Consider the following 25,414-nt stretch of genomic DNA (forward strand, 5'->3'; position numbering starts at 1 on the left):
TTCTCACTGAACTCCACCAGACTTTGGCTTTACCAGTATAATATTTTGTTTTCTCTGTGGGCCTATTAGTTGCAATCCCACTGATAGGACCAGTTCAATTTAGAAAGATTCTTTTGTGTTAGATAACAGCCAAGCTAGCTGAGCTACTGAAGAAAAGGACAGCAATGTGTTATAAGGATATGGGGGTATCCTAAACAATCTAAGAGAAGATAGTATTCTGGTGTCCCAGCAGGGGCTGGAATCAATTGGAAAGCTAGAAAGAATCAGGACACTCCCTTTGTGGAGGTTTCTGGTTTCTCAGAGCATCTCTTTTCATTTTTCTTTCTCAGCAGTTTAGCTTTCTGCCTGTCACTCTATAAAGCAGCGTTTTTCCCCTCTGTGTATAATTAACATAGAGCCCTTAAGTTTACATGTTTTCTATTCAATAACCAGCTCAGGCTCGTCTCTCTGGGTTCTAAGTTTCCAAGGAAGAGAATCTGATAGCCCAGCTTAGTGCATGTGATCTACCCTGGTCCAGTGATCTATATCCAGAGAAGTGAGGTCATACATCTAAAACACAGGGCCTGCTTTCTGGGTTCTCAGAGAAGAGAGTGGTTTGCCAGATACCCTAGAATGAGGTCTGTTAAAATGCATGAAATGTTCATTATTAAACACCAAATAAGAAACTTTTCTCATTTAAGTTTGAAACATAAAAATTGTTTAAAAAAATTTAAGGCTGGGGCCGGGCATGGCGGCTCACGCCTATAATCCCAGCACTTTGGGAGGCTGAGGTGGGCAGATCATGAGGTCAAGAGATCAAGACCATCCTGGCCAACATGGTGAAACCCCGTCTCTACTAAAAATACAAAAATTAGTTGGGCGTGGTGGCGTGCTCCAGTAGTCCCAGCTACTCAGGAGGCTGAGGTAGGGGAATTGCTTGAACCTGGGAGGCAAAGGTTGCAGGGAGTTGAGGTCGCGCCACTGCACTCCAGCCTAGTGACAGAGTGAGACTTTGTCTCAAAAAAAAAAAAAAAAAAATTAAGGCTGGAACATAGGTGATAAGACAGGTATTCACAAATACCATAGGGAAATATAAATCAACATTACCTTTTTGGAAAGCTATTTGCCTTGATCTAGCAATTCTGTCTCTAGAAATCTATCTTAAAGATTTATTCAGCAGTTTACTCAAAGATTTATGTACAAAAATCTTTACCTGTAAAAGGAGAAAACTGGAAGCAACTGAAAGTCTATTAATGGTCAAATGAATATATTAAGTGATAAAATGGGATATGAGGAAGTGATTGTGAAAATAAATTATTACAATCCCAATTGCTTTGATGCAGCCTTGATCAAAATTTAGAGCAGATGCCATATATTTTTCTTGGTAGCTATTTGTGAAGCTATTGAAACAAGGGTCAATATAAGAAAGGATTAGCAAATGTTGGCATTCTAGTTACCATAAAATATAATTGAAATCTATGGTGATTCTGTATCTTGTTATTACAAAGTTGAGTTTCTGTCTAACATGATTTACCATAAAGGTTAACAAGTTTCCTATAATATGGAAAAGTTTGTGTTAAAAGTTGGGCTGTTCATTATAACCTTGAGACTGAACGTTTGTTGGAAAACTACATTTAATAGGCAACTTCGAAAACTGTGTTCATTTAAAGGTGTGACTGTGTTTGCTTTAGAAGGTCGATGTCCCTCATCAGCCTCTAATGTTAACCTGCTGCCTATGACCTGCTGCCCAGTGTTCAAGTGCCAGATAAAAACTTTTCAGGGTAAATCTTTTAGCATCAATGTATGACGGTAGCAGCAAGACTCGATTAGAATTTCATAGTATACTCTGAAAACTCCTTCATAGTATCTTTAAGCAAAATCCTTCATGAGAATCAGTGAAATTATCTGTCCTCCATGTCAAATTCAGGAAGGGATCCTAAGAAACGACTAAGCTTTAATTATACACACATAAGATTATTTTGCTAACATTGATAAAGCAGTCATGTATGAACAAAGGAGAAATTTCAAGGGGATTGAAAAAAGTGGTCCACATATGCTCAAATATATGGAAAGTGTCAACATATAATGGTCAGTGAAAAACCATCAGAATAGAGAAGCTGGTGGAGACACTTCCCTCTTGCTGATGGTCCAGAAGCCACCTTGGAAGGCACTCAGTTCTTCCCCAGAAAAGGTGTTCAACCTCACTGGCATTCAGGGAAATGCAAACTGAAACCTCAATTTGTCCATCAGATTGGCAAAATTATAGAAATTTGATTATATTTGTTGTTGACAATAGTGTGGGACAAAATGTTCTTTAAACGCCGTTTGCGGGAGTGTAAATGGGTATTGTCTTAATAGTGAAAGTGCATATTCCCTTGAGCCAAGCAATTGCACTTTTAGGAACCAATCCTTCAGAATACTCACAGGGTTCTACAGAGATATAACAACTAATTTTCACTGAATTTTCACCATATGCCTTGCACTGTGCTAAGTGCATTTCATTTCATGCATTAACTCATTTAGTTTTTGTTACAACCCTATGATGCAGATAGTTGTGTATTTGTTGGACACCTGTTTTATGCTTTGTTCTGGGCCCTTATGATACATCAGAGAACAAAACGAGTGAGCTTGCATTTTAGTAGAGGGGACAGATAGTAAATAATAAACATAATAAAAAAAGCATACTAATAAAATGTAAGTACTATGAAAAAAGAATAGAAAGAGGCAAAAGAGTGGCATTACTGGTGGGAGGTAGGAGGCAGGCTGCAGTATTCAATAGGAGGTCGATGTAGGTCATTGAACAGATGAGAGTTGAGCAATTGTAGAAGGAGGAGAAGTTGTCTGTGCAGATATTTGGGAGAAGAGTGATCCAAGTTGAAGGGAAGCTTGAATAAAGAACCTAAGGCAGGAGTTCCAGTGGTCCATTCTAGGAATAGTCAGGAGGCCGGTATGGGGAGAAGAGTGAGGGAGGTGGGCAAGTAGGAGGAGACAAACTCAGGGAAAGGGGAAAGGGGGGTGGATCACATAGGGCCTCTTATGAATTGTGGTGCCTTGGGTTTTTACTCTGAGTGTAGTCGGGGGGCCACTTCAAGCACAGTAATGGGATGATATGATTTATATTTATAAGGATCTGGCTGTTGGGTTGAGAATACGCTGTCAGGAAACAAGCTAGAAGCAAGGCGACCTGCTGGGAGGTGAGAGATGAAAGATGCTGATGGGATGGGCCAGGACGGGAACACTGACACCTGAGTGCACTCTTAAAACTGGATCATGAAAGACGTGGGGAGGGTTAAACTGAAAGAATGAGAAGGGATTAACAGTTTCTCTTGTAATGAAGGCAAATAATGTGCACAGTGGAAGTAAATGAATGAGAAAGAATAGTAGTCTGGATGGAATTTTAGAACTCAAGATTTTGACAATGGAGTAGCTTTAGCTGATGTCACAGACCAACTGTGCATGTGAGTTGAAGTGCAGGTCCAGGAAGGAGGGGGAAAAGCCAGGGTAAGATCAGAAACTTGAACAATTTCCATGATTGGGACAAAAGCCTGAAATTGTTACACAAAAGCAAATGATACTAGAGAATTATAGTACTAAATAATATGTATTATTTATACAAACTGTTAAGCATAGGAACATTTTAACCATTGTGAGGAAAAGTAGTTGGAAGTATAAATAAACAGCTGATTCAAATTGTTCATTGGGCAAGAATTGATGCAACAAACATGGATGAGCCTGGAGGACATTATGTTAAGTGAAATAAGGCAGGCACAGAAAGACAAATACTGTATGTTCTCATAAGTGGGAGCTAAAAATGTTGAGTTCACAGGAGAATGGAACTGTGGTTATCAGAGGCTGGGAAGGGCAGAGGCAGGAGGAGGATCGGCTGAGATTGGTTAATGTATACAAAATTACAGCTAGATAGGAGGAAAATGTTCTGTGTCTCTATAGTATGGTAGAGTGACTATAGTTAACAATAATTTATTGTGTATTTTCAAATAGCCAGAAGAGATGATTTCCAATGTTCCCAACATGAAGAAGTAATAAGCATTTGAGATAAATAGACATGCTATTACTCTGATTTGATCATTGCACGTCACATACATGTATTAAAAGATCACTCTGTACCCCATACATTTATACCATTATTACATGTCAATAAAATAAAAAAAAAAACGCTTCTATAACAAATAAAGAACTAATGCAACAAAGTTAGTAAACTGGAATATGTGATACTGCAAGAATCTCGTCTTTCCTGTGTACATAGTTGCAAAGTATCAAGTAAATTGTATAAAGCAGCAGTGTCTAGAACTGTGTGCATGGAATATGAGGTCAATTAGGAAGTCAGAACAGCGTTATCTTTTACCTTTTTATTCTGACTTGTTTTAGGCTTGGATAAATTTTTTCCTTTTTTATGGAGGAGAAACAATGGTGAAGACTCAATGGGACACTCAAAAAGAGAAGTGTGGACCTTTTCAGTATACCGTTGGAAATCTTCAACCTCCACATCTCTATCCACCCTGTGTTTGCAACAGAGGAAAAAATAAATATTAAAAATATTGTTCAGAATTACATGATGAAGAAGAGCTTTGGCAATTAAAATGTGTGTGTGTGTGTGTGTGTGTGTGTGTGTGTGTGTGTGTGTCTGGTCCTTACCCATCAACCACTCTTAACCAGAACCCTTTAAATTAACATTCAACCAGTTAATAACTATGTGCCTGCCATCACACATTTATACTAATGAACACTTTTCCCTCAACACACTCTGGATGATTGGAACTGCCCTTGTTTCTTCTACATTAAATTCCTCCCTTGCTTTTTCTTGTACTCAAGGCACCCCTATTGTCTTTGTTAAGAACCTAGATTAATAGCTTTCTTTAAAGTCATGCATTAAATTAAGACTTTCTTAAATCTCTGGGTATGTTACTCTGCCATTAATGATAAGTACAAAAATAATTGCATCTAATATTTATAGCTTGCTGTATGTCAGACACTGTACAAGTTACTTTATGTGCTTTATCTACTCATTTACCCCTCATGACAAGCCTACCCAGCATGCACTATTATTATCTGCATTATGTAGGCGAAGAAATGAAGGCTTACTTAGTCAAGGTTGAATGGAAATTAAAGGGCAAAGAACCTACACAGAAACACAAATATGACAGTTTCTCAAACACACACAAACTTTTAATTGCTATCTCCTAATACCTCAGATACATTTCACAGTTCTCAGTTTTAATATTTTCACTGTTGTTTTGATTTTATTTATCAATCATGCAGATGCATTAATAATAAAAATATTATACCTGGTAAAATAGGCATTACTTATGCAGCCAGTGAAATTAGCATACTGAGCACTGATTGGTGAGCCACCGAAGTAAAACTTCTTTTCACCTGGTTGTGTCTGTTCTACTTTCCCTTTGGTAGGATTCTTACTCCCAAGTCTGCTTTTATCTACTATCAGTTCATATCTGCAAAAGAAAAAGGCTTCTTTACATACCACAGAGCTAGCATTTTACCTTGACCCACTCTAGGTTAGATAAGCAGGTTTTCACATGAAATTGAAATGGAACATCTGGTTAATGGAGAGACAATGAGTTGCCAAACTCTTCATGAGGCCTAGGATAAAATGGTTGTCTATTCCTATATGCAGAAAAGATCTTTCAAACCAAGACTGGAATTTAAACCCATAAAGCAAGAAATTCAGATGACTAGTCATCATCATTATTTGTGTGTGTGCGTAGATAAAACAGCATACCTCATGGTAATCCTTAATCACATTTGTGGAAGACCATTTTCACGGCAAAGCACATTAGATTATTTTGATCCTTACTGGAAGTGGGGTCCAGAAAAAGCCTACTCATGTTTTCTGTGTCCATAAAAGTGGACAGAGAATAGCAGCAAAGGTTCATTTCTTATTCCAGAAAACTTTCTTATTATAAAAAATAAATTCAGCATTATCATTTTAAAGATGAAGTTTGAGCTTTTAAAATGTGGCCATACATGTTGCATTCTCAATTGTTTAATTCAAGGTCTAAACAAGACCAATATTTACTGAGCTCCTTCAATGTGCAAAATACTGCACTCCGTTCAGTAGGTGAGATTAGCAGGCACTTCTCTAAGGCGATTATAACCTATTGTTTATAGGAAAATGAACCCTTATATTTCTTTTAAGAAATTTCATAGTGATTTATTTTACATGTCTCAGAAGCTAATAGCAGTACTTTTTTGAAGAAGGTAAGTTTTTCATTCCAGCTTTTTTGTTTTAACGTTAGAAAAGGCATAGGAAAGCCTATTATTCATAGAAGTTTTTGACATAATCACGTCCCACAAATAGACATGTTGGAAAGAATATGAAGTGAGGATATGTACCTTGTGGGGGAGACAGAGGTAATGACGAAGTGGGACAGACCATCATTGTACTGCTTATCTACTGACTGAACTTTGATTCCCTTCACATTCATGACGACAGTACCGTTATCCAGTGAGATGGAGAACACGTCTGACTGAAATGCAAGCACAGGCATGTAAGTAGGGAATCTAGGGATCCAAAAGACGAAAACATTTTCAACATTTACTCAGTGGTATTGCTTAATGGCAATATCGTGTGTAGGAAATTTGCTTGTAAAATAATTTCTATAAATAGCTACCAAAATACCCTATTGCTTGTACTGATGTTGCCTATAAAATTAGACACATTTCCATAGAAAAATGCATCTCCTATATTTCAAACAGAAAATTTTTGGTGACATTGTTATGCTGGGAGTTGTCAATCCAGTCTCAGTTGCTCTCCTACTTTCAATCTCACTTTTAATTCCCTTGAAAAGATAGTATTTGGATCTCCTTGGGGCTGTAGCTATATGTCTAGGGAAGGGTTAATTTGCTAGTTTGGCTTTAAAAAATCTTTCACTTTGTCATCTACAGAGGCAGAAGGGATATTTTTAAAAGCAAATTAGTTCTTTTTTTTAAATTTGCTTATTGCTTGTCTTAAAATATTTGGCAAATGTTAATCTTGCTTCTCTTTCCTTATATGAGCACCAACTTCTAAAGTCTGCCCTCAAAATAGTCTACTTTTTGTAGGCAAAAAGTATTATTTAACTAACCAGGGTAGTCCAAGGCAGGTTTTGGGTCAGAAGTTCTACAAAATACTTTGGGTAAATTCTCACAGATTCTACTGATTCCAATTAAATTGGATATAAATGTGTCAGATACAGGTAATATACATGAAAAGTGAAAGCTGCTTTTAGAAGTTATAATGATGACCTGGCACATCAGTGTGTGTACTGATGATGACCTTTTCACAGACCCATCAGTTGGATCTTAGGGGCACCAATCCTGTACAGACCTTATTTTATTCTTGAAATAACATATCTTTATGAGCTGAGCTCACATGTTCTATAGCTAATCTAAGAGAAGTGTATACGTTCTTTTTACTCTTTTATAAATTAAATCACAAATGTGTTTGTTAATAGCATACAAACAGGGACTCTTAATTTTTGTGCCAGAATTACCTTTGGCATTTTGGTAACATATAGGGACTCCTTCACAAAATGTTTTAATTGCATAAAACAAAACATATAATACAAAGGAAACCAATTATATTGAAATATAGTTTTCAAAATACTAAAATAATCATCTATGAATATTATAACTTCTTTATTAAGGCATTAAATAACAAGATCTCATAGCAGCTCTAATAAGTACAGTAATTTAGAAGTAGCAATGAGTAAAAATTACATTCTGAAATTTCTGTGACAATTGTAATGTGAAATAAAAAAATCTATGATTTCTATTAATGACAAAGTCACAGGTACTTGTAATACTACTGTAGTGTGTTGCCTAGATTCATAATCAAAGAAAATGATCAATTTCAGTGAGACAAAATAAAGATGTATCTTTTCCCATTAAGTCCACAGACTCCTCTGATTTCTATCTATGAACCCTTGGGGGTGGATCTATAAATTCCAGGTTAGGAACTCCTAATATACAATATATATATAATATTTTGTAAAGTGTTTGAAATGAGGTATTCTGTGTATCTACATGTGAGTCAAAATTAATCTAAATAGAAAATCACTTTTAACATGCATTAAAAATTATTTTTAATAGGCAAAACAATAAACACAAAGAAGTTTCCTCAGAGAAAAACAGATACTTACCCCTGAAGCATAATAGAATAGTAACCCATTTGGTTGTAATGTTCGGAAATTAAAACCTCCTTCAAAGCCATCAAAGAAAGATATTTTCTGAGTTGAAGCAATGAAGCTCTGCCCATTGAAATATGCTCTGCGAGATATCTGTGTGGCAAAACAAGTGAATATAGTGTTTCTGATCATTATCAAATGCTTTAAACTATAAACTTTTCACACATGGAGGGCCTTGCCTGTTAGTGTCTATGCAAATAGCTTTTCTTCCCCCCACTTCTGGTTTATGTTGGAATTCAGGCATACACCAGGAGCTCCTCTGAGAGATGGGGTTTCATTTTCTCCACTGCCTCCAACCTGAGTGAACAATGACACTAGAGCACCCTCTCTGGGTTTTAGATGCCCCACCCATGGAAAACTGAAGCAAAAGAACAAGTCACAGGGGAACTTCACACACAGGAGCCTTTCTAGTTTAATGATTCTTCTTTCTAGTGGTGGCAGAAAGGAATCCAAGGTGTACCTAGGATCATGGAGAAGCTGAAAAGAGCTTTTCCAGCTTTTGAGAGTGGTAAGTATTGTGTCTATTAAAAAGCTGTTGACTGAGTGGTTCTTACAAGAGAGTCTTCTGGGCATCCATAACCAACTCCCAGGGTTTCTGTCTGCTCCAGTAAATTGAAATCTTTCTTTTGGAACTGGAAGCCCTTCATGCATCCTCTGAAGTTGATATCTAGGGGAAGGTGTGCTCTTAGGGTCCTGAAAAAGAAAGTCAGCCTTCACTGATACAGCCATGATGATGATGTTACCATGCATATGCAGGCTATGGAATTTGCATTTATTTATAGTCATTCATAATGGCTTTATAATCATTCATATTCTCATGCTTTCTCTGATAAGCACATAGCAATGTCTAATGTGTGCCTATAAAAGAGTTTTGTTCTGAGTCAAGCCACTTTCTTCCTTATAGTTTTCAAAATGCTTTAATTATATTATCTCATTTTATCTTATAACAATTCAGTATGACAGATGGAGACACTATTATTTCCCTTTAACAGATGATTATTAGGTTGAATCATAGGGAACTATGATTATTATACTGACATACATAAAAATAATCAACTCTTAGTAATTGCACAGGGTTTAACCTATAAAATAAAACTAAGAAATAAATTATTCTCTTATGCCACAAGTGATGTTAGGATTTGAACACAGGTCTTCAGACTTTTATTAATCCACGTTGTTATTGAACCCATTTTGGCATTATTTGCAACACATCTGTAATCAACAAAGGTTAGGGGAGTGTCTTAATGTTTCATTATACGTAATACACAACCCTTTGGATAACCTTAAACATTTGTGTAGCTCAGATGCTACTGGAGAGTTCAAAATGGGTTTAAGACTAAAGCAAAAGTAAACGGACAAATGCTGTTTCCTCTTCACACAATATACATGTTCCACCCTTCCTACTGTTGATGAGAAATATTGTATTAGATCATGTTCTAAGAGTAATACAATAATTAAAGAAATCTGTGATTACATCTGTGAAATGCTAATTTCAGGAGGTCCTGAAGACTGACTGCAGGGGGCCTGCAGGTACATGAATGAGTGTGCCTGTGCTTGTCCCTGTGTGTAAAAGTAGCAAGGGTGCTGACACTGTTACCAGACCTTCCTGCATGTTGCCAGCCTAGCACATTGCTAGGAACAAACAGCTACTTAACAAAAAGCCTTACCTGGATTGTAAGATTTCTGCAGGAGCTCCTCCAATGTATATATCTGTAAAAGGTATTTTCATCTTTTCATTATCCATGCTCTTGACATGCCTTCTGTCAACTACTAAGATCAATTTCTTATCATTGTGGTAAATGATTGAGATCTGGGAGAGATAATATATAGTAAGCCTTGATTAACTATTGAATACTCAGCTCTGTGACGACTTCTATGTATTTTAATTCTTCTGGCTATAATAGTTGTTCTTGCATGCGTTTGTGTTTGTTTGTTCACAAAATGGGGAATAGATTTTCTTTTCTCACAGACTTGAAAACTCTTGCTTCTACAACCAGCAGTTCACATTTCCTGGGAAAGGAGGTCTATATGAAGAGGGAGCCAGCCCAAGAAAAATTTTGCCATTCGACCTATTGTTTCCTCCTGCTCCTTCCTAGAGGATTCAGGAAATAACTATAAACAGGTGCCATCATTCTCTTCTTTTTTAAAAACAACTTTATTCAAGTTTAGTTGATAAACAAAGAACTACACTTATTTTATGTATACAATTTGATGAGTTTGGACATATGCAAACACTCATATAATCTCACAATCAAGGTAAGAGACATATCACACATTTCCCAATCTTTCCTTGGGTACCTTTTTGGGGTGTGTGTATGTGTGTGTGTTAAGCACACTTAACATGAGATCAATCCTCAATACATTTTAAATTATTTTTAACTATAGGCTCCATGTTGTATAGATTCATAGAACTTACTCACCTAGCACAACTGAAACTTTATACCCCCGGCAACCCCTATTGTATTCCCAAGCAGGTGCCTTCTGGAATCTAGATTGCATGTTACCAGGTGTAATTTTTTTTGGTGACACAGTGAGCAGCTCTAATAAATCTGCAAAAATGCTAGTCAGAGAAATAGTTAAAATATTCTTTTATTGGAAACCATTCTCATGAAGCTATGGACTTTGAACTGAAAAGGGAAATATAGCCTCTTACCCCTTGCATTTTGGTTCAACATAAAACATATTATGCCTTGTTTACACATTATTAAATTGTATATTTAAAATAGTTAATAAAAATGAAGTATATTTTCAGCAGCCTGCACATCTGTTTCAAAACTAAAAGAGATTCTTTGTGAGTTCTCTTTATAAGGAAAACTGTGCTAGTATTTTCTAAATTCTGAATAAGTGGCTTAAAAGGAAATTCTGTATTTACTTATATGTATTCTTGTTACATTTAGTAGGGCTCAAAGGATAAACAAACAAAAAAAATGGCTGTGTATCTACACTCTGACTCATTCAACAAATGTATGGAAGTATTCTATAGGGATACTAATGGAGATATTTAAGATTAATAGAAGCCTTCTGGTTAATTAAGCAATTAAAAGGAATTTTCCAGTGACTTTTTAATTGGAACACCAACAGGACAAAAATACATTCATTGTTTTAAAACAAATGTTTTCCTGGGGTTGAGAAGATGAGGTCCGTCAGTTGCTCCTTAGATATGAAAGTTCTTAGTTGATTTACTATCCTGCCTATCTCATTTGACTGCCTGATTAGATCAACAGATCTAAGTATAAAAAACAAAAGCAAAGCCACCCAAACCACAATGATTTGTACCTCATGGTATTTTGCATCATTAATTTGAGCTTTCTTTAACGTATCTTCAAGATGCACCGGACCATTGCTGAATCCAAAATCATAGAACACATGTAGGTAACCATTGCGCATTTCCAGTCTGAAAAACATACTCTGGGGAGAGAAAGAAGTTGTAAGATAAGAACATCTGCTATTATGCGAATAGAATCAGATTTAGCTGAATTTGAGAAATAAGACTGTATTTTTTATTATTGGAGTGATTTGAAGACTAAGGAAGTCACATGAAATTCTTATAAAATAAAAGTGACAATGGCTGGGTGCAGTGGCTCACACCTATAATCCCAGGACTTTGGGACAAGGTGAGTGGATCACTTGAGGCCAGGAGTTCAAGACCAGCCTGGCCAACATGGCAAAATGTCATCTCTACTAAAAATACAAAAATTATTCGGCTGTGGTGGCAGGTGCCTGTAATCCCAGCTACTGAAGAGGCTGAGGCAGGAGAATTCCTTGAACCCTGGAGGCAGAGGTTGCAGTGAGTCGAGACTGTGCCACTGTACTCCAGTCTGGGCGACAGAACAAGACTCTGTCTCAAACAAACAAACAAACAAACAAACAAACAAAAAACAACAAAAGTGACAACTACTTCCATATCAGCAGCGATTTCGTAACTTAATATAGAAAAGTTAATATTTATACATGGTATAAAAAAAAAACCTTTTGTTTTAATTCTACTTTCTGAATTAATGGATGAAGTCTACATTATTGCCCTTAAGAAAATCTTGAAAACAGAGTGTAGTATACCATGTTTATTCAACTGCCTTGTCTTTAGGCAATTTTTGAAAATTATAATAGGCCAACAGATATGATTGAATTTATTTTAGGGTGAAATTAGTAATATTAAAAAATAATTTCATGGCATTCTGAAAAGAATTCTCCCATATTATCAGCAAATATGGATTTTAAAAAAGAAGGCCATTGCTGAATTGTTTTGAAACACTGGATTTATGTAAATAAATATAGAATGATTATACGCTTGGACCATGTGATGTTTGAGAACCAAAGAAATTTGGTAACACTCAAGTAATTTACTGGTGAGGTTTGCTTGTTTCAGAAGATAGTTCATAGATATAAGAAGTCAACGATTTGAAAAATAAAGCACTGTGGCAAAGTCTCTGTTCAGGAAGCGATCTCCTGAGTGGAGTTTGTACATTCCTGGGAGTGTGGAAAACAACCTATTGGAGTTTTAAAAGAAAATATTTCAACTTCTATATATACTAATTTAAAAAATCTAAAATACAGAAGAAAATATTTCAATGTCTATTTATACTCACTAAAAAATCTAAAATAGAGAAAGCAACTAACTTTAAATATTTAATACATGAATAAATTATCTCTGGGCCTTCATTTCATCCTTTTGTCAGGCTTTCACAGGATATGTGAGGCTTCCCAAAAGGGGTTCCATACTTGAAGGATTGAACGTGGCTCCTCATCCATTTCATTGCTTCTAGCCTATTGCAATTTATTGCAGTTTACATGTGCCTAGTTACATGGATTTAAGGGTGATATAACCTAAAAAACAGAATATTTACACTCAATTTGTATTGAGATATAGAGTGATGTGAAAACATTTTGAGACACACAGATATTTGCTGGCTACTTCCTACATATTACTAAAAATGCTGTCAAGTTTATAGAGGGTTACATATTTTCCTTTGTAACATAAATTATTCTAAATTTGTTGAACTTTATTTGTGATGACAAATGTCTGACAGTAGTATGAAAACTATTATTTTTTTTCTACTAGTTATTTCACAAAATATACATACTGCCACACCAATGTAAGGGTATTATAATAATAATGGATGAGAAAGTAACTTTTTCTTTTTTTTTCTTGAGGACAATTATACTGTTAAGAGATGGTTTTTAAAGATGTTTGGGGATTTTTCTATTGTTAAGTGATTTTTTTGATGGAAACAATGTAAATGCAATCTCACAAAAACTCTCCCATCAACACTATTAAAATATTTGAGGGAAGAAATTTCTAAACTTTAGAAAAATCTTTCAAATTAAGTTTTTCAATAGCTTTGAATCCTTTTATTAAAGTTTACAAAATAATATCTGGTTAGCTTATAAGAACTAATATTAGAAAAAAGGAAACATACCAGTCGAATCTCAAAGACAACCTTTGCCACTTGGTGAATGTGATTGAAAACTATTTGACTTAGTAGGCACAGATACTGATATGCTCTTTCATTTTTATTTTGTGAGGTATCTTGTCTAGTTGCAACAACCAATAAAATTAGTGTTGAAATCAACTGGACTTAGGACAAGACTTTTGAATCACTGTATCACAAAAATTTGAAGGATTTTTGAAAATATTTAGCACATTTAATTACATTTTCTCACTAAAACTATTTTCCTTGAGCTGTACAGTAAAGTGCTATTAAAATATTTTGTTAGTGAGAGAAAAACATTTCTGTATCATTAACAAATAAGTCAACTTAATCTTCATTTTAAATATATATATTTATTTAATCTTTTATTTTATCATTATATAATTTGCCCTTTATTGCTAGTTTTGAATGTTTTATACTATACCTGTATCTGTTTATAGTACACATATATAATTCATAAATAAAGGTATATATATATGTGTGTACACACATATATATTTATATACACACACATATATACAAAGCATGCAAGCTTTGCTTTTCATTTGACGAGGGAATATGATTTAGAAGAGTTAGGAGACAAGGGCAAAATTTCTGCAGAAACACTGCTCACCTAGATCTTGGTGCTAATTTCCTCAAAGTTCTCTTAGTTTATTTATATCCAAAAATGTACTGTGGGGAAATGCATTTCAGGGTTGCTTTTATTTATTGCTGTCATTACTTTCCTGAAGAAGAAAATCCAATTTGACTTTCTAAACTAGAATTTCAATTTGATGGCATGACACACTGGACCTGGGAAAGATCCTGGAAACATGAATAGCAGCAAGTAAAGGAAATAAAGGAGAAGTAGTAGGACTTGTATTTTGACTCACTCCATTGATCATCAGGAGAATAAGGCCGTTGTCAGCTGTTGTTCGAACTTCTATGTCAAAGCGAGTCACCTGACCAAATTTCCCTCTCCTTGTGATGTTTCTCACTGCAGCATAACTTGAGCCATCGAAGAAGTAACTGGCGGCCCGACTCTGAGTGAAGGCCAGCTTATCTCTGAAAGGGAAACACAAGGGTCATTTGAACACTACTGTTTCTGTTATGCTTTTCAAGTGAAGCCCTTTTAACCCATTCTTCTAACATCTTCTGTGGACCTTACAACATTTAAATGAAGTCCTGTTGTCTGCATGGAAGAGATAAAGAGATATTTGTAGGTAATTTAAATGGATTGTTTCCTTCTTTATCCTGTGTGCTAGACAACTGAAGTCTCCAAAGACACCCCAGTCTCTGGAGTCCTAAATCAAGGCTGCAAACAAGTTGTTTAAGACTTGACACTTGGGCATGCTCATCTATGATAGAGAAAAGGTGAAGAGTTTTTTGCATGTATGACTTATGCAGTTTCAAAACTGGCTTCCCCAAAGAAAAGCTTGAGAACCTGAATGACTCTTACTTGTTCTATCTGCTGCTCTTGCACGAATATCCAAGTCTTTAGTGTTCTTAACTGTCTCTTACCGGGCACAGGGCACTGATGTGGAGGGGTCCATATTATAGATGTGCTTAAAGTTGTACAAGCTGATCACATCATTATTCAAAGTGGCCAGCTCCAGGCAGCCAACGAAGCCAGGCAGGTTTAAACTGGCAGGGAGCTGTGCAAAAGAAAAGGTAAAATCAACTATTTCACGATCATGTTTTACTCAGACGTCACAAAACAGACAATGAAACTAACAGTAAGTCAAAGCGACATATCCCTTCTTAGAAATATCTTTCTAGACCCCAGTGTGTTTACGCCAAATCATTTAGATATGCAGTGACTTGTCAGTTGTGCAAATCAGCCGAAAAAGTGGGATTTCCTGAGCACAGATTATGTGTGAGTCACAGGCTGGACAGTGAATTCATGACAAAAATCAGTCCTCATGCCAGCTTTGTGAGGTAGGTATTCCTGGTCTCATATAATGAGAGAGAAAATAATCCTCAGAGAAATTCCAGTAATGTGCCCATAACTAGTAATAACAGTCCTGAAATTGGAACCCTAGATCAACTTCCCATCTTCTTCGACCTATCTCTTATCCACCCTTCATCAGATTTCATACTCTCTCCTACCCCCACTTTCATCTCAGTAACTTTATTTCATACATGTATTAGGTGAGATAACTGAATTTCTGAAACCACCACTGCAAAGCTGAAGATTGGTCTAAACTGTGGGGACACCACAAGCTATGGACATTCCTGCAGCAGGTGTGGGTAATATTAATTACATATGCATGTGTCAGAATGAAATGATCTTCAGGAGTTAGTTATAACTTGAAAGCATTTGACATTATTCAAATATGAGTAGCACAGACCAGATTTACAGATTCTTGTTCAGAATTCTACTCCCCACTAAACCAAGCTCTTAAAGTGATACCAGCAACCCCCAAGTCATTATAGGTTTATGGATTTATAAAAACAATTACTGTAGATTTATAATAGGTGAAAATATAGCTGTATGGCTGACCTTGAAGTTGGAAGGCACTCCACCAACATAAAAGACTGTGTCCTCAGGGTCCAGATCCAGCAGGGAGTCATCTCCTGAAAATTCCCCCTTTTTAATGAACTTTTCCTCTGCTGTGCTACTTAGACTTGGGACTGTTAAAAACACCTTTCCATGTTTTCCCACCCTATTGAGATAAAGAATTTTCACTCGTTATTAGATAATTCGTAGAAAATACTTTTTAAATGTCAAAATGTTAATGTTCCCTCATTACAAAGTTGGTAATTTAATTCTGTCACACTAATAAGCTTTTATAAAATATCACAATCAATGGGAAAGAAGAAAGATATTTCATTTTGAAATTAATTCATGAATTGATCAGGTAAAATCTAATCAGATCGTGATTTGGAAATGACCTTTTTTTTCTCTTTTTTACTAAGGTGTTTGGGAAAGAGTACAAGAATAATGGAAGAAAAGCGAGCAAGAATAAAGGGAAGAAAATGCTATTCATAACATCCACAGGAAGACCCTGTGTGTCTCTGTGTGTGTGTGTGAGTGTGCATGCGCACGCACACACATGTGCACGCAAGCCTTCAAAAGCTTTTTTGTGAATTGCGCATATACACCCTATGTCATGAATTCACTGTACCTTTCAATCTTGACAATGCTAAAATAAGCAGGCCAGGAACTGACGGGCTTGGAGTCCAGGGGAATCTCCACATCTTTAGTTCCCAAATTATAGACATATACCAGGTTATCATTTTTGATTGCAAGACCTATATACTCTTTTTTGGCCTGAAATATCAAGAAGTAAGAAGTAATTTAAATAAAATTCATATGAATGAACATCAACTTTTATTTTCATTTCTTTAAAGGACAAACAGAAATCCAAATGCTTGGCTGTATCCAAGTGACTTCTGCCCTGACTTACTACCCAGCGCTCCTGTGAGACCAGGCAGTGGCTCTTCCTTTCCAGCCTTCCTGTGGCCACGTAAGAGTCTGCCGGCCCTAGGCTTGCTTAAGCTTGTGGAAATTGGTTGGCTGCAGGAATAGGCTAATTTTGTGAGGCTAACCTAGGGATATAATACAGTCTGACAGTACCCATCACTATGTATCTCCAAACAGGATTTGGCATCGAACAGAGGCTTCTATCTTTCTCAAAGTCCTTGAGGTGTTCCATTCAGACTCATGAAAGTTCGTAATGTGATGGTGATAGAAAACAATCCCCACAATATCCCACACAGAGAATAAATTACTTGTCCTTAAGTCTTTCTTTTAATCTTGCCATTAAAATGAGATCTTCTGAGTTACCAGAATGGGCATTGTTTTGGCTTGTTTGCCCAGGTGGCTTTATTTTAGGCAAGAGAAAAAGCAGCTTGCTTGTAAATATTATTCCCTCCTTTCAAATTCATGTTCTTACGTTTTTGCTTCCGAGGTACAGGATAAACTGATCTGCAGTCTCTGTCAGTTCCGGCTGCTTCACAGGAGGTTTCATGTACAGGCTCAGAGACGTGAAGGCCTTTAAGTCATCCATACTGGTTCTCGAGTGCACTTCCACCGCTGACTGGCCATCAAACATCATGGAGACTTGGATCTGGAGTTACACAACGGTTTCATTAAAAGTGCTTTGCAGAAATGGTTCTCATTGTTCTTCCCTCATTCGTGACAGGGGCCTCTGAGCTCTCCTCACCTCCATGCCTTTAGTTATTTACTCACCTCCTCCCCTTGTTGGAGAGAGGCTTAGGGCAGATTATGACAGTTTAGAATGGGGTGAGAGAAAGCAAAAAAGGTGGTGACTAAGATCCAAAAACGAGGATAAATATGAATTTCACGATGAACTATATATTTGGTTTGGGTGAAGAAACAACTTGCTCAAGTTGGCTGGTCAGTATACAGTTCACAAAGCTCATAGCAATTACACAAAACTAACCATTTAGGAGGAGTAGAACTAATCTTGGTTCCTAATACAGCTGAGACTTTCTCCCTAGGGTCCTCATAAAGGGGGCATGCGGTGAGGCTGGGAGCCACATCCTTGCCCTTGTCTGTACAGTTGGGAGGGGTCCGGACTAGCTTTGTAGTCTCAGACCAGGTGGGCTCTGCCACTTCCTAGCTATGTAACCTTTAGTTTCCTCATCTGTGAAATGAGGATAATAAATTTGGTGTGAGCATGAAATACAATGATAACTATAAAGTGCTTTCCAGTGCCTGGCCCTATCATTATCATGACTGTAATGTGTTCATAAGGTGCCTCTTATAATGGCTCACAGAAAGGCCTCACAACAAAGCACAATTCAGTAAGTGCATTTCTAAGAGGCCCAATGTGATATGCTGAACTGGACTGATTCAGGGGCAATTTTTAGAGTATTTAGAAGCAGATGGATTGTGTATACTTATGTCATTTATCTGAATTTTTCCAACTGAGTAGACATCTTTACATTAATTTATTAATACTGATTTGGCTAATGTTGGTGGTCAGTGAGCTCAGAGCTCTATTCCCAAATGACTGGAGTGCAGCTGTCCTATGTTACCAGTTGAGGAAAGACTAATACATCTTTTTTATTTTTGAGACAGTCTCACTGTCACCCAGACTGGAATACAGTGTCACAATCTCAGCTCACTGTAACCCCCATCTCCTAGGTTCAAGTGATTCTCGTGCCTCAGCCTCCTGAGAAGCTGGGACTACAGGTGTGTGCCACCATGCCCAGCCAATTTTTGCATTTTTGGTACAGACAAGGTTTCGCCATGTTGGCCAGCCTGGTCTCAAACTCCTGGACTCAAGAGATCTGCCCGCCTTGGCCTCCCAAAGTGCTGAGATTACAAGCATGAGCCACTGCGTCTGGCTAAGACCAATACACCTTAATAAACAAGAAGTGTAGGGGATTAAAGTCTTACATTAGTAACGGAGAGTCTGAGAATAGCACGTATCTTCATGAAAAGCATCTCACTTTGGGGCGCTGAGTAAGCTCCCAATTCCCAAAGGTAGGGCTAAGTCTGTCTTTAGCAAATGGTCTTAGGTGCGTAAGGTCCCAAAGTCATATTCTTTATATAAATAATATTACGAGAAAGTACTCACAAAAACCAACTGTTTTTTACAATACCATTTCTTGATGTACCTTTAGATAAACCTTTTTTGAAAATAAGGTAATTTATCATATGGGACCATTTATCATCTATCATTTAAAAGTCAGGTCTATTTACCAAGAATAAAATTCTCCATTACAAAATAGTTGATTTCTAACTCTTCTTTCTCTCAATAATTAGGACCAGTAGTCCGCTCAAGCTAATTCTGAACTGAGAAAATAAAACCATATACTTTGATCATAAAAATGGAGTCTGGTCTATGAATCAATTAAAAAAGTTGAAGGATTGGTGCGGTGGCTCACGCCTGTAATCCCAGCACTTTGGGAGGCCAAGGTGGGAGGACCAACTCAGGTTGGGAGTTTGAGACCAGCCTGACCGACATGGAGAAACCCCCATCCCTACTAAAAATACAAAATTAGCTGGGCTTGGCAGTGCATGCCTGTAATCCCAGCTACTTAGAAGGCTGAGGAAAAAGAATCGCTTGAACCCAAGAGGCAGAGGTTGTGGTGAGCTGAGATGGTGCCATTGTGCTCCAGCCTGGGCAACAAAAGCAAAACTCCATCTCAAAAAAAAAAAAAAAAAATTCAAGAGGTTAAAGAACAAGGCCCACTTTGCCACACTGAAAAGTTAATTGCTGTGTCAGGAGATGTTCCTACAAATGCCAACTCTAGTTATCTTCTGCTAGGTTGCTTCTGTATGTGTCTCAAAACAATGTCTTAGTTGAGTTTATTCCTCTTAGCCAGTATGTGATTGCTCAGTCAACCCTGCGGGTGGTCAGTAAAAGCTTCATCATAATTTGTGTTGTACCAGTGAATTTCTTGAAGAGGTAGGGCAGATGGGATAGGTTACTCCATTATGTAGAAGCTGTTAAAATAATAAATAAAATATAAGAACGAATTGAGGCTTTTATTGATGCTTTACTTGATTTCTTTTGCTATATTAGCTTTATTGACTAGTTTAACTCTGTGGTTTTTAAAACCTGACTATACGTTAGAATAACCTGGGAGCTTTCAAGAAAACACAAGTATGGAGCCCTTTCTCCACAGTCTGATATATTGCTTTCAGGTTGGGACCAGGAATTGATTTCGTTTTCAAAGTTCCTCACGTGTTTCTAATTAGCAAATGGGGCTGAGAATTACTGAATTGGAGAACACAGTAGAAAGGTCCAGGCTCTTGAAGCTGCCCAAGCTGTTGCAACTCAGCTTTGTGTTATGATTGTCACTAAGTGACTGATGAGTCTTTTCATCAGTTACCTTGCTGGCAACACTTCTGGTTTGAGCAATGAGCTCTCGGATCCTCTGGATGCTGGCAGAGACGTTGCTTGCAGGCAGCTTCTGCTCAACTGTACGAAGTTGATCCAGGAGCTGAGGGACCACCTCTGTCAGATTTCTTACTGCAGTTAATAAAAATTAATCACTTGAGTAAATATCTCAATATTAAGTATATTTCATGAATCAGATGTAGACAACAAACATGGACTATGTATGGTAGAACTATAATAAATTATTTTTAATCCTGTAAAATTAATAGTAAAACCTGTAAGGTACATGAATGTGCTTTGGTCAAAGCCCAGAGTGACTCAGCGAGTGTAGTGCACAGGTACATACTCCATTTGTTACAGAACCTGTTTGTGTAAGTTCATACTTGGCTCAGAGCCACTCTGGTTTGAAAACGTATAACTGCCCTGCTTATGGCATGCACAGGGCATGTGCTCTTGTGTCCAAAGAGAGAGTGCCAAGGTGGCCTGTCTTGCAGATGGACAGAGGGAGAACCAGGGCTCAACATGGCTTGGGTGTGCTGGTGCCCAAAGAGAGAGTAACGCTACTGACCTCTGTAAGGGAGAGCCGGTTGCCTTGAAGGCAGGCATGGGGAGCCAGGAACCAGCTTGGAGAGGGAGAGGGTTAAGCTGCTGACCCTGAAGGCAAGGCAGAGCTGGCTATGCAGCTGTGCATGGGAGCAGCAGGAGCAAGCTGCCGAGACAGAGCAGACAGTGTGAGAGCTGCTGATGAGAGAGCTGCTGAATAAAACTATATTTCACCTCTCTACATCCCCCAAAGTGTTCTTTTAGTTATCTTCCACCCATGTCCTTCCCTCAGACCTCAGCATGGGCTCCAACCTGACCCCAAGTGTGACGTCTGGCGTAGTTGTGGACTTAACAAAGTCCAAAGCACAATTTGTTTCTGTTTTTATGACATTTATAGTACTTAGGGATCTAAAAGTTGTATGTGGAGCAGGCTTTTTCTAAAGGGCAGGGTCCACAGTATATACACAAATGTTCCTTTAACCATATAGCACAGGTTCTTCTTGCATTTCTAATATAACTGATAGAACTGGTCAAGAGGAATACTGGGAAAAAAGGTGGGAAGGTTGTTTTCCAGAAGGTCCATGCACACATCATCCTGCTGCCACTGTCCCAGAAGACAGTACTAGATGGAGGAAACAGGTGGCACTCAGAAAAGTGGCAATTGTGCCAACGTAGGGGTGGGTGGCTATGGTCTGTGGGTGCAGACAAGGGTGATGCTACAAGCAGATCATAGCAACCTTTTATTTCTTTTTATTTTTGCGCATCTTGCTGGAGAACAAAACAACATCTGGTATTGCAGGTTGAGGAAAGCAGCTAAAGAGGAAGTGACTGGAGGGGGAGATGCACATTCCCCTTGACTCAGTCTAGTGCCTCTGTGCCCCACCAGGCTTGCCACTGACCTACTTCTCATGTCCTTTTTTTTGAATGCACAATTTAGACATAGAAAAGAATTCAAGTCAGCTAGGCATGGTGGCTTACGCCTGTAATCCCAGCACTTTGGGAGGTGGGTGAATCACCTGAGGTCAGGAGGTCGAGACCAGCCTGGCCAACACGGCAAAACCTTGTCTCTACTAAAACTACAAAAATTAGTCAGTCATGGTGGCACGTGCCTGTAATCCCAGCTACTCGGGAGGTTGAGGCGGGATAATCCCTTGAACCCAAGAGGCAGAGGTTGCAGTGAGCTGAGATCGTGTCACTGCATTCCAGCCTGGGTGACAGAGCTAGATTGTCTCAAGAAAAAAAAAAAAGCACACGTCATAAGGATACAGCTTGATGAAAGAAACTCAAAACAAAGAGAATGGCATAACTTTTTCCAGAGTTTCATTGACTGAACAGTGATTCTTAAAAGTGTGATTCCCAGACAAGCAACATCAGCATCCCCAGGGACTTATCAGAAATGCAAGCCCTTTGGCCCTGTCCCAAGCCCACTGAATCAGCAATTCCAGGAGTGGGATCCAGCAGTCTGTGTTTAACAAGCCCTCCAGGTGATTCTAATGCACTCTAATATTTGAGTAGCATTGGCCCAGAGACGGAACACTTTTGAGGTATTCGCTTATCTAAGGGCAGGGCCATGGTCATTAAGCATTAGCAGCTGAGCAAGAGCAAGCCTCTTTCTAGAGAAGAAAAGCTAAACTCAGGTTCCGGATACTATGTCAGCGCAGATCAAGGAAACATCCCTTCTCTGTACTTAGGACATACAATGGTTCTCTAGCACAAGGCATAGAATTAAGTAAAATAATAGCAACCATCAGTGTATTATATTGATTAATACAGAGGATCACTGACCACAACACCTATTTTATAGTATACTAGTCTTTAAAAACTAGAGAGGATATACTTAATGAATTGTTAGATAGTGATTATGGAAATGTATATAAGACCCTAAATGTATATGAGTCCTCCCGCTCCCTACAATCAATTTTCTCAGAAAAAGGAGGCCACTGTATATTAGAGTCTTGATAAAGTTTCTTCATTATGGTATCCATTTTCATTTTCTTTGTTTTGAACCACAAAATGCCATTCAAGAAAAGCACAGTAAACAATTTCAATTAGCACTAGCTCTGGATGCTTACTGGAATCACTTGGTAAGACTGGTGAAAAATGGAAACACAAATGTAAAACAGATTGAGTGCATATTCCTGAGGCAATATCATTATAAATGTAAGAGTTGAATAGTAGACAAATGTTTTAAAGACAAAATTTTAAAAGCACTTACATGAGTGGTTACTTGGAAGAAATAAATGTATACTTAAAAGATCATTACAAAAGAGCGATTTTACTGTTACGCGAATGGGTATCTGTTAATTGGAATAAAATTTCCAGTGACAGGTCATACATAGATCTATGAACTTTCTTAATTCAGTTACAAGTGAAGGTAATATTGTATGCAAACCATATTGGAGAACAAAAAGTTCTAGTCATGATTTGTCATGATATTGATGGACATTGTTATTTAAGAGGTCGTGATGGGATTGGATAAAAATGTGAGAATGGAAGAAGGGAAACTTTACAAGTATTAGGTGGTTCTAATATCTACAAAATAAATTAGGTAGACATGAAAATATTTCATTTTCATTTCTATAGAACTGTATATTCAAGTTGACCAACATACTATTCTTTTTTTTTTTTTTGAGATGAAGTTTCACTCTTGTTACCCAGGCTGGAGTGCAATGGCACGATCTCGGCTCACCGCAACCTCTGCCTCCTGGGTTCAGGCAATTCTCCTGCCTCAGCCTCCTGAGTAGCTGGGATTACAGGCATGCGCCACCATGCCCAGCTAATTTTTTGTATTTTTAGTAGAGAAGGGGTTTCACCAAGTTGACCAGGATGGTCTCCACCTCTTGACCTCGTGATCCACCCGCCTTGGCCTCCCAAAGTGCTGGGATTGCAGGCGTGAGCCACCGCGCCCGGTCCCAACATACTATTCTGAATAGAAAGCTGGAGTTATGTTTGGCTGTATTCAGTATTTGTTAGTAATAACCTGCTTTACCCAGATAAAGAAAAAGCAATGTTGCTTAGTAAAAGCAATGCCATTTAGTACTTTTTTCCCTAAAAGCTAAACAGTATTTTGTTAAGATTATTTACCCAACATTTGATTAACTTTGTTCCCTAAATAAGTCTTACATTATTACAATCGCTACCATTATTTCACATAGAAAAAATTATGACTCTTTACCAATCTATCTATTGTTTATGTAAAATATATATGTTTTTCCTATGTATACACACAGGTATAGATAGATAGATGAACAGAGCAAAACCTTTTCTTTTTCTAAGCTAACTTCTACAGTTTTCAAATCCAAAACCCAAATGAAGAAAACGGTTTCTTGACAAAAGTTGTATAGAGTTTAATGGCCAATTCCTTCATTAGACTGAAATTGTAAAATATCTAAGTGATACCTGCATCTCTAGCAGAGTCCACTGCAGTGTTGTAAGCAGAAGAGTCAAAATTTTGAAGATTCTGTGACCAGTTGGTTAGATTGTTGGCCATTGGGGCGGTGGCCTGTTGCACCTCCATCGTGGTCCTGTTGGCTTCCTCGGTGATCAGCTTGGACTGCCCCAGGCGCTGCTGAGCATCCCCTTCACACAGAGCACAGGGTTATTCACTTTGCAGAGAAGTCGGACATTTGTTGGGGAACATTGACACCCCTTTAACCCTTGAATGAAGCCCAGATCTCACATTTGGGCTCTTAAGTAAAAGTAAGATCTCTAGATAATCATGTGACTCACTGAAAACATTTCCAAATTAAGAGGCAAATTTAAAAAGAAGAGTATAACTATTTCCTATAAGCTGGTGAGAAAGCAATAGAAAATGCACATGAGATTTTAACTCATAAGAGGTTTGTGTCTGAAATTAATTGCAAATATTACTTTCTTTATGAAAAAGTAGGCTTGTGGAACACTTTTACCATAAAAATGATGCTGTAGAAGTCGATCCATAAAGAAAGGTATTTTTTAGTAGAAAAAAAGCAAATTTCAAAGAGTTTTATTGGTGAATTCCAATTTTTGTTAAAAAATTACATCTTTAAAATAACCATAATGTAAGTTTACAACAAAAAATTTGTCTAGGGGATGGGATGATTTTCTTCTTTTTTCTTATCTACATTTTCTAATTTTTCTATAAGAATTACTTATTTTTTATAATAAAGATAATTAGAATTCACTTAGATGATCTTATAACTTCAAATTTTATAAATTTGTAGTTATGCCCTAATTTGGTTATTGGATTTCTTTGGCCTCAACTGTAAAATAATTAGAACTCTAAAATAATTATAAATTTGAAGTTATATCATTACCTAAGTAAATTCAAATTATTTTTATTATACAAGTAATACATAATTAATTTAATAATATATAAATAATTTATTAAGGTGAGGGTACCTTTCATTTAACCTCACACACTCTGGATTCTGATAAATGCTGATTTGAATCCTGAATCTGCTTCTTACTGGTTGTGCCTGTT

At 37.3% G+C, this 25,414-nt stretch overlaps 1 protein-coding gene across 9 annotated transcripts in view; it reads right to left on the minus strand.

Moving 5' to 3' along the window:
• Nucleotides 1-25,414, minus strand: part of LAMA4 (laminin subunit alpha 4) — a 209,616-nt gene that overhangs the window by 16,606 nt on the left and 167,596 nt on the right. For all 9 annotated transcript variants that reach the window (XM_054254353.2, XM_078369971.1, XM_054254352.2 and 6 more), the window contains 14 exons: nt 24,352-24,531; nt 20,402-20,541; nt 17,488-17,661; nt 16,717-16,862; nt 16,092-16,254; nt 15,110-15,243; nt 14,482-14,653; nt 11,457-11,588; nt 9,848-9,990; nt 8,735-8,873; nt 8,136-8,273; nt 6,349-6,482; nt 5,283-5,447; nt 4,343-4,496 (listed from right to left, as the gene is read on the minus strand). In XM_054254353.2, the coding sequence (XP_054110328.2) occupies nt 4,343-4,496; nt 5,283-5,447; nt 6,349-6,482; nt 8,136-8,273; nt 8,735-8,873; nt 9,848-9,990; nt 11,457-11,588; nt 14,482-14,653; nt 15,110-15,243; nt 16,092-16,254; nt 16,717-16,862; nt 17,488-17,661; nt 20,402-20,541; nt 24,352-24,531 (2,114 nt within the window). The remainder of the gene's footprint in view (nt 1-4,342; nt 4,497-5,282; nt 5,448-6,348; nt 6,483-8,135; nt 8,274-8,734; nt 8,874-9,847; nt 9,991-11,456; nt 11,589-14,481; nt 14,654-15,109; nt 15,244-16,091; nt 16,255-16,716; nt 16,863-17,487; nt 17,662-20,401; nt 20,542-24,351; nt 24,532-25,414) is intronic.

Source organism: Callithrix jacchus, chromosome 4 (assembly GCF_049354715.1).
Source record: "Callithrix jacchus isolate 240 chromosome 4, calJac240_pri, whole genome shotgun sequence".
In the NCBI taxonomy this organism is placed as follows: domain Eukaryota; kingdom Metazoa; phylum Chordata; class Mammalia; order Primates; family Cebidae; genus Callithrix; species Callithrix jacchus.